Raw genomic sequence first — 10,334 nt, 5'->3', positions numbered from 1 at the left:
AATTTTTTTTTCATTATGGTACCTTATACCTTACATAGGTTGGAAAGTAAAAATGCTGGGGCGGTCGAGATATGGAATCGTATGCTGATTATCGCGAGGTTGCATTTCAGCCGTTTCTCTTTTACAAGAGCAAGAAGGAAAGGCTCACACTAGCGTTCTTTATTGTTTTCCCGAAATTGTGCGACGTGCCGAGCTCGCGTACAGGTGGCTCGTGCGGTAGTATATGCTTGCTATCCCCACCACTCCGTTAGACGTTAAGAAAGTTCGTCGTCACTATTGTCGAATTCGATGCACTCAATTATGCCCGATCTGGCCATACTGGACTATAGCGAATTCATCGTCGCTCAGGCACTCAATTAAGACTGACTAGAACCTACGCTCTGGTCTCGATCTGTACGTTTCTAACGAACTTTTATTGTTCATACATATTTACAATGAATTAGTAAAATATAAGAGATATAATCAATAATCTAAATTTCCCTTATTAATCAAATATGGAATATATACGTGTAACGTATAATTTCAGATCGCTATGAATATTTTTCTTTTTTTTTTAATCTGCAACAACTTCAAGGAAGTGAAGATTAATGTGCAGCTATGTTATGTGAAACTTGTGGTGTGTTATTTGTAAAAGAATAAGTAATTTTCTTTAAGAAACGAGTTTAATGTTTTGGATATGTCGCATTTGGTAAGTTATACGGAATGTTAATGAAACATTTTCACAAAGTTTTCTGTTTCTAAAACATCAGCTCCGTTTAATCACATATCACCAACTTGCATCAAGTTTCCCTTCACGAAGTTTTTCTAAATTGTTTGTTCCCAAAACGTTTAATGTTTACTATTATTTTGTTGTTATAATGACTTTGGTTTTGTGTTTATGAACAAATCAAATTCTTTCTGAAATAAATTCTTATAAGTTAACCAACAAATATAATTAATGATTTACTTCAACGTTTCCAAAATATTTTATTTATGCGTACAATTAGTAATGTTAGGTAATAGTTTTTTTCATCCACATAATCTCTGTATTCTTTGTGTATATTTTAAGAAATACCTGTATATTTATTTTAAGATTTATTTTTTAACTTTATAAATTAATATTAATCTTAAAGTTATATTATGTACACAATAATAGTTTGATTAATATATGTGGTAAAATGATTGCACAAAAAATGATTTTGTTTCAGAGTAAAAAAGAATGGGTTGTGTCAATAGTCGGGCAGACATTAATGATCTACATCCGAATGTTTTTCAAGTAATGAATATAGATGACTTAGGTAATTTAATTACACCTGGACGTTTGGAAGTCACAGAAACTGATATTGTACTATATCCACGTGTTAAACAGCCTATCAAATGGCCATTACGTTGTTTACGTCGGTATGGCTATGATGCTGAAATATTTAGTTTTGAATCTGGTAGACGATGTTCTACAGGGCCAGGCATCTATGCCTTTAAGTGCCGTAGGGCTGCACAGTTATTTAATCTTGTGCAAACAAATAGTCAGGTCTGTATGTTTGTGTATTTAAAATGCAAATACATTCTTTCAAGTATAATAGTGCATGGCTGAATTTCAACAATCCATTCTTATTCTTCTTCCACTATTTAGTCATTGTATTAATGTTATATACAGGGTGTTACATTCAAGTGCGCATGGTGGAATATCTCATGAGTTATTAAAGGTATCAAAAAAGTGTTCTTACGAAAGTTATTTTATTTAAAGGGCAAATTATGTGGTATAAATAATTTTTCATAGGTGGAGTGGTGGGGGAGACTTCAAGGTCAAGCTAATTTTTTTAAATGGAACCATATATTTTTTTGTTAATAATATGATAGCGTTTGTTGAAACAAATTCAACGACCTACTACATGGCATCATTCCTTGCTATAGAGCCATAATTATTGAGATGCAAAGCAGTCAGATCAACAAGAATTGTGAGTTGTTGGTTAAAATAAATCCTGCGCGACTGTACTATTTGCTTGTGCCGAACCGATCCAGTTTTTAATCAGTTTTTCCTGAGATTGTCGAGATGTCAATCCTACAATTAATATGAGAAATTATAAATTATTCCAAATGTCATAAATGATTGTTTTTAATTTTTACTTATCATTAGTTTGTAATAACAAGAATTAATTAATGACGTTGTATGTACCTTATCCTTCAACATATCCACCATTGTCGAGTATGCTAAGTATAATTAAAAACACTAAAAAACTAATATAAAAATGTTAATATTATAAATTAAAATGTTCCTTCTTTCAACTTCTTAACTCTCTAAAGGTACTTTTTAAAGTGACTATTCGAAGCTAAAAGTATAAATTTAGAGGTCTAAGTGGAGATAAAGAGCTCAATTTGTTTATACGATAGAATCGAATTGGAAACATTTGATGCGTCGGTCACTGTAGTACATAGAGTTTGGCTAGTAATTTCTGTTGATCTGACTTGTAATGATATCATATAGTAGGTCGTTGAATTTGTTTCAACAAATGCTATTATATTATGAACAAAAAAATAAATGTTTGAAATCAAAATGCTTTAAATCTCCCCCACCACTCCACCTATACAAAAGTTATTTATATCATATAATTTGCCCCTTTAAATAAAACAACTTTTGTAAGAACACATTTTTGATACCTTCAATACCTCATCAGATATTCCACTATTCGCACTTAAACGTAACACCCTGTATATTAAGTCAATTAAATGTAGTCTAATTTATGTTGCGTTTGAATCCATTTTAATTGGCTGAATTTTGACATTGCATTGGTAACCATTTTTAAAAAGGTAACATCCAAATTACAGAAAGTAACATTTTGCATGATTATTTTTTATTATGGTATCATCTCTTTGAAGTGCCAAATCTCGCTTATTTTTTTTTTAACCATTCTTTTTCTTTGTCAGGCTACATTCGAGTTCACTTTTATAAAAAATATGCCACCTTGCATGTGAGAATTTCATAGCTAGATTCTGAATTTGATAAAATTCAACTGTATCATTTAGTATATGTTTCTTGATGATATTTAAAATATTATCTAATTCAAATTGTGATAGTTATGGATATCTAATTTAAATTGTGTTGTAGGTTTGTAATAACAGCGGAGACGATACAATGCCTAGGGAACTTCCAGTTGCTTCTCATCCCAGTCCAACAGTAACAAGAGTGACAATACCAGTTGAGCCTAGTTACTTGGATCCGATACTGAACAGAACTAATAATCGTATGGGTCCCAGATTTGTTCACAGCCAGCAAAATGGAATTGGAAGATTAGGTAGTGTCGGAAGTAGCACAGGTCTTATATCACCTCCCGGAACTATAGGTTCTCCTTCACCGCTTCCTGTGCTCCCACCACCTCCACCACCGTTCCCTCAGCCACATCCGTCCTCACTTTATGTCAACGAAGAAACATTGTCTTCTCTGCCATTGGAAATGGAGCATAATAATAATAAAAGCCTTAGAAGAGCAATACAGAGGTAATTCAAATTTGGATTACTTCTCAAAGTTAACATTACTTAGTATTAATAATTTTCTATTGTTCCATAGACCCTGTACAGTGAGTAATTCTATATTCAATAATGACTCGATATCGCTAGAATTGATATCTGTGCATAAAACTACAGAAATCACTTCTCGAACAAAGCCACAGTTTCCAGTTGCAGCTTATATGAATGTAAATATAAACAGTGATATAAGTTCACTTTCTCCGACTCATAGTGTTTCCGAAGTAATGCAGTTTAAGGAAGACAAAACTGAAAATAATGAATCTGGACATGCCTACATGAATATAAGTCCAGGCCAGGAACATACAGAATCTTTTGGTGCTAGACCACGACCTTCGCCATTGCCATCTATTCAACCTGATATAGAAGAAGGAACAAGACATTGTTATGCTAACTTAGAAGCAAGTGAAATTGAAAGCTTTAGAAGCAGGTTTTCTGGAATATCTGTAGCTGAAAAATCGCCTTTGCCTCCATCAACGCCTACAGGTGGCCCGATTAGGGAAGTGAATTATGCTGTATTAGACCTGGATACAAAGGATGTACCAATCAATTCGCCTTTAGATGGACCTTCAAATCTAACTGCTTCTCCTCCGGAGTCCCCGAATAAGCTACAAAAAGGGTATGCTACGATAGATTTCAATAAAACAGCTGCTCTTTCTCATTCTGTCAACCCAAATCTTGTGAATGATAATGAAGGTTCAAGAAAAACGCGTCACAATTCTACAATTAGTGACTTAGTAGCTTCTTGTAGACGTAGTTCATCTGTAAGCGAATGATCTTCTTTTTATTTTTTAACTGTGCCTGTATAATGATTATCTGTAGCATTTTATAGAAAGGTATTGTGCTTTACTTTTTTTATTAAACTCAAACATTTACTGATATGAAACCAAAGAACAGGCATTAAATAAGTTTGTAGACATTTTGTCTAATATCAATGAGAGAAAAATGTAGCATGTGTAAAGCAGAATGTAGGTATATGATTCAGAAGTTTTGTTTTTGATTTATTTGTCATAAATTATTTTACATTTTATTGTTCATATAATAACATTTAGCTTTTAAGTTTTTTAAATGATGCACAATACACTGGTACATCACAGTATTTTTAAAGAATAAGTCCTTTTTTCAAAGTGTTGTTGTGATGCATAAGTGAAAAATCTGTTTTATATAATATACAAATATGTTTATAGAACATTATAGATTAAATAATATTTTACATTGACTCCTGTTGGAGAATTGGAAGCTAAAGTGCCCTAATTTTTCTTGTATCATAGGAATTGAAGAGGCTCAAATAGTCTAATTGAAATAAGGGTATAAAAGTACATGACATTAAAACATAAAAAAGATGAAGATGACATTGTATACAATTTTAAATGATTACTTTTAAAGTAGTCGCTTGAGATCTAACTATGTCTATAAAAGTATATACTAATTTGAAGTGATATTAAGAAATAGTAGTGATAAATAATAAAACACTTGTACGTGACAGTCGTATAATTTTGTTACTCTTTAATACGTCCGCTGCCGCAGCAGACACTAGTAACCAACGTATCAAATTTAATAATATTTCTTTAAAACGTCTGTCATAAACAATTATTTTTGAATAACATTAATGTCATTAGAAATACTGTAAAATAATAAGTACATTGATAAACTGTTGCATATTTAATTAAATGTAGAGGGCAACTTTAAATCGTGTCTATAGCATTAGGCGTGAACGCAGAGTTGTAGAAAACTCGCAACGGTAGCGAATGTGTTAAAGATAAGTGTTTAAAATGCACAATTGTAATGGAACATTTTATATTGACGTAATATAATTTATAATTATAATTATTTGCATTACACATTAAGTAACATACATGCAAGTTGGCTAAAATTTGCATGTTTAAGGCATAAGGAAACATTTAAAATATATGTTACCTGATATATTATGTACATCTACATGTATAATAGATATATAGTAGTAGCCTCGATTATTGCATGAGTGCCTTATTTATTCCATGATGTAAAAAATGCAGGAGACGATTGATAAGCAACAAGTAAGGTTGAGGTTACTAATAAAGATAGGCTATATAGGGCTACTATTCATTTGATTATTGTAGGAATTTTGAGTTCTGATATCATGCAATAATCGAAATTCTACTGTACCAAGGAGGTATTCTCTGTGTATTACAGAATTTAAAAATCCATGGGTTCTTTCTTATATACTTAAAGAAACATACATTTACAATAATTTTAATTTGTGCAAATTACTATACAAACAGAAAATATTTGTTTACAACTGTCCTGCACAAATTTTGAAAATATCAAAGTTGTTTTATTTGAAACTATTATTGGTTATTTATAAAATAATATTGCTTTATTATTTATTGCATTAATTCAGTCAACTTTCTCTTCCAATAATCCAATAATTCCAAAAATGTACATTTATTTACAAAAGTTGCAAATGTTAAATTTTTCAATAAAAAATAATCAATAAAAAATACTTCTTTATCGGAGATAGAGATTATCAAGCATGTTTATGCAATATTGTATAATTGAAGCTTGATACAAATTTAATAATAATTAGGTTGTAGAGATCGAAATATTTTAACTTTTTTTAAGGATTTTTGTATTATGCTCATATTATAGCATTTAATTAACATAGTTTATGATCGATAATAATTGTTATTATTATACTTGTTGTTTGTCGATTAAGTTTGAATACTAAATTAGTAAACAAATTTTATAATGAGAAAAATTATAAAACTTATTACTTGATATATAAGTCAATATTTATGATTATTTTAAATTTTAATTTTGTAATACACCATATTTACTGCACAGATTTGTTAGTCTTCTTCTGTTATAAACAATTAATGTTTGGAAGAAGCTAATCAAAATGGAGTAACAAATATGGTACATCATTAAGTTTATAATGGTAAGAACATGAGTTTTCTTAATATTAAATACTTTGAAAATACAACTGAAACATAAAAATATGAGAATATAAATTAAAGCTATTTATATTTTATATAGTTATGAATATGTTTAATAAGTTAAAAGAAACAATTTCAATATCTTTAGATGATATTCTTTGCAAAATGGCGATCCATCGAATATATAGTTATTTTTATTTGTAGCAAAAAATGTGTTTAATTAGATGTTGTCTAATGATATTGACATATTCACTGCCATAATTTGACATTTGCCCAGAATTAAATAACTGCTACAAATTCATTGACAATTATTAATGATACTTTGTGTTGTGTTTCTATCATATTGCGATGAAAGTAAAAATTTGTTACAGCTATTCACGATTGTGCATACTTTGTACTAATAAGAATGGTATAAGAATGGTAGTGAATAAGTTAATATAAAACACTGAAACATTCTACTTTATTATACCATAATTTTATATGGAAACGTTCGGCCTTATATACAGATCCTATATCATTATTTGATATAGAATTCAAATGCAAAATGCACTTACAAAAGTGTTTTGCAAGCTTATGTATACCTACAGCTCTGTATTTAAATATTAATATTAAGTAAAAATTATCAGGCCTATATGGAAGAATGAATGTTCTTGTAAGAAACGTTGGATCATATCAATTATAGAAATTATTTTAACAAATAATTGCACATTATATATATTCAGTGTGTATTTTAAAGACCCATATCTCTAAAACCAAAGAATTATTTACTGGATCTAAAATTTAATTCTAATTATTTCTCATCCATACATGTTCATTTAAAAATAAAAGGTAGACAAATATTGTTCCTAAAAAGATTTGAGAATATTTTATTCTTGCAGAAAATCATTGATATTAACAATTACATATAAGTCGATTAAATTGTCGATTGTAAAATTTATACAAGCAAAATAAGTAGCATTATTTTGTAAGTTGTATTATCTTTTTGACTTCTTTCACTTAATGATGTAAATAAGTTATATTTTTGTACAATAAGTTCGTTTCTTTTCTGATTATAATTTTTTTTATAAATCAGTTTGTCCTTATCAAATACTTATAATTTATATTTTATTTCGATTTGAAATGTATTAAATTCATTGAAAGCAACAAGCACAGAAGTATAACTAATTTATTTTGAATATAATTTTTTCTTGCAACTGCAGGAAATGAATGTTCTAAAGTATTTCAATATGTTTAAAAATAAGTGAAGTAATAAGCAAAATTTGAATACAGTTTTTTAAAATCATTTTACACATATTCATCTAAGACACATTCTATATTTGAAAAATTAGAAAGAAACTGAGTTGGTAATAATATAAGGTATGGATTTATTCAATTTGATTGTATTTAAAACACGATATATCCTATTTTATACTATTAAAAAAATAATACCGACATAGAATATATTAATCATGGATATGTGTAGATGTAAATTTATTTTTTATTATACTTATGTATTGACAATAGTCAATTTCCGAACTTCAAAGTATGACAGTGTGATATTCATAAAAACAAAATTACATTAAATTTTATATTGTATTTCATATTTTATATTAAACTTTAGTCAGAATCTGAATTTCTGAAAGTTTCTTATAAAGAACATAGATATTATAACTTGTTAACGAAAGAGATGTTGTGAACAAGAATGTGTGAAAAGAATGTGTCCACGCTTATATTAAATTTAAATCATAATAGTGTTGGGAATAAAGAATGCCAAAAAAAATAATTATTCATTTGCAAAAATTTGAAAGTAATACAAATTGTGGTACCAGATATTTAAAAAGTTTTATGTTTTCAAAGATAATTAGAAAAAATTGCATTATTGTTATGCATAATATGGATGCACTGTAGAATTATACATCGAATCGAATGTAAAAGTAATGTAAAGTGTGAGCGTTTAATTATGTATGATATAGATATTAGTTTTGTATTATTACAAAGATATAAAAAAACTTATCACCGTTTTTAAATATGACAGTATTATATCAGTCCAATGTCTATAATATGTTAATTTTGAGGAAGATATAGAAATTACCAGTTCTTATAAAAATACCTCTAAAATTAATTTTCTTAATATAGATTTAATTCTAGAACATTTATAATATAAATATATATCGAACATCTAATACAACGTTCTATAATTTATATTTTGAAAGTTATTAAGTTACTTTTTTGAACAATTTTAAAAGGTTTACATGTTTGATAAATTGTATTATGTACTTTTTCATCAAGCAAACAAATTGTGTTAAAACAACAAAAAATTTTTATTTTAGTTGTCTCAAAAGTAAGAGAACGTTGTATTAGAAACTTTAAACATCACATACGCGAAAGAAAAAGAAGCAATTTGTACATAACAATTTATATAAAACATGCAATGTCAAATATTGTTCCAATACATTTGACAGAAGGGAGATGTAAAGAAGTGCGGTATAACGACAGATTGAGTAAACCCGCTGAACGCGCAATTAACGATCGTGATGGCTGTAAAAATATTAATTTTTTTGATTGTAATTTTATAATTATATTGCATATTTGAAAACTGCCAAACAAAAAAAATGTAAAAAAATACATCAAGAGATTAATTCATTATATTTTGATTAGATTTCATTACATTTAAAAAATTTAACGAAATTTGTCGTCTTGCTTGACATTATCAATTATAACAAATAAAGTACACTTACAATATAACGAAATAATGATTCCTACTATTGCAAAACATTTGTTCTAAAAATATAACCTGGAAGAACTTGGAACCTAGACAAGAAATTGAGTAAATGTAGATCACAAAGTTGTTAATAATAATATTATTATTATTTGTGACTGTTAAGGTGTTACCGGTGGGACGATACATGTACCATGTTATAATCTAAAGGTTCTAACTGGGGTCCGAATGAGGGAAATAACAGGGAAAGTCAATTGACAAGTTTTATTGATAATTTTCGCTTGTCCCGGAGCGACAAGCCGTTTATTACAAAAAGTAAAAAAATTGAAATTTATAAAAAATATAACAAAAAATATATATATTTTTTATCAGGCCATGGGGTGGCCTCACCGGCGTTGCCCTGGATGGACTGGACCTTGATTTCTGAAACAAAGGTTCGATCAAATTAAATACGTGCGTACACGTATCGTAAATACACGCTCGTCAGCTGTTCGCTTCGCTCTCTTAGCGACTATCGGTACGCTTGGAGGGGTAGATCAGTTGCCGTTTACCGTAGATAAGTGGACTGTATTTATTTATTGCTCGCTGATAGTTATTATTTAAACTATCAACGAGACTTTTGCCCTGAACAGAGGAGAATTCACTCGTATCTGTCGGTGGCGGTTTCGCCACGGACGGGTCACCAAATGGAGGTCGTAAGGCTTTAAGTGGGTGGATCCCGTGAGCACACTCACCGTGCGGGTTGATTTCAAGGAGATTTCCGGTGACACTTTATTATTACTGCACGGCGACCGGTTATTACGGGGACCGTCACAGTAAGTGTTTTTTGCCGGAAATTCCAAGCTGGTCCAACCACACTATAAAGCCTACCCGGTGACCGTTTGCACGGGGACCGTATGTGGTAGGTGGCGTGACGGAAGGGAGGCGCTTTGAACCCGAACTCCTCCGTAGGGTGTACGGTCGACTCGTACACCGATGGGTTTTTGTAAAGGGTTCGCAGTGGCCTTTGCACGGAGAGCACTCCACGAGGCGATACCGATCTAACGGTAGGACCTTTGGGAGGCTCAGAAGCCGTATAGCTTTAAATGGATTCTAGGTGCGTGCACCCTGAGTCCCTTACGTCGCGGTCGCGGTAACGACTGCAACGTACAATCTTTTTCTGGCGTCAGCGGTCGCGTCACGCGCAGCATGCTTTTACGACCACTTTTTGTCGCAGGTAGATT

General features: G+C 30.3%; 1 protein-coding gene across 2 annotated transcripts; it reads left to right on the top strand.

Moving 5' to 3' along the window:
• The first annotated feature begins 320 nt into the window (after window positions 1–320).
• LOC143343729 (uncharacterized) lies at window positions 321–8,561 on the top strand. Of its 2 annotated transcripts, XM_076768924.1 has the most exons (5): window positions 321–393; window positions 527–688; window positions 1,188–1,507; window positions 3,083–3,471; window positions 3,542–8,561. In XM_076768924.1, exons 3-5 carry the CDS (start codon window positions 1,199–1,201, stop codon window positions 4,272–4,274), a joined length of 1,431 nt encoding a protein of 476 aa, XP_076625039.1. In that variant the 5' UTR covers window positions 321–393; window positions 527–688; window positions 1,188–1,198; the 3' UTR covers window positions 4,275–8,561. The 2 variants fall into 2 exon arrangements, with proteins under 2 accessions (XP_076625039.1, XP_076625038.1); XM_076768923.1 differs by having other exon boundaries at window positions 366–688.
• The last annotated feature ends 1,773 nt before the right edge of the window (window positions 8,562–10,334 follow it).

The sequence above is a fragment of the Colletes latitarsis genome, chromosome 7, assembly GCF_051014445.1.
Source record: "Colletes latitarsis isolate SP2378_abdomen chromosome 7, iyColLati1, whole genome shotgun sequence".
Taxonomy (NCBI): Eukaryota; Metazoa; Arthropoda; class Insecta; order Hymenoptera; family Colletidae; genus Colletes; species Colletes latitarsis.
The sequence above is the reverse complement of the archived record's forward strand: the minus strand, read 5'-3'. Positions and strand labels throughout refer to the sequence as shown.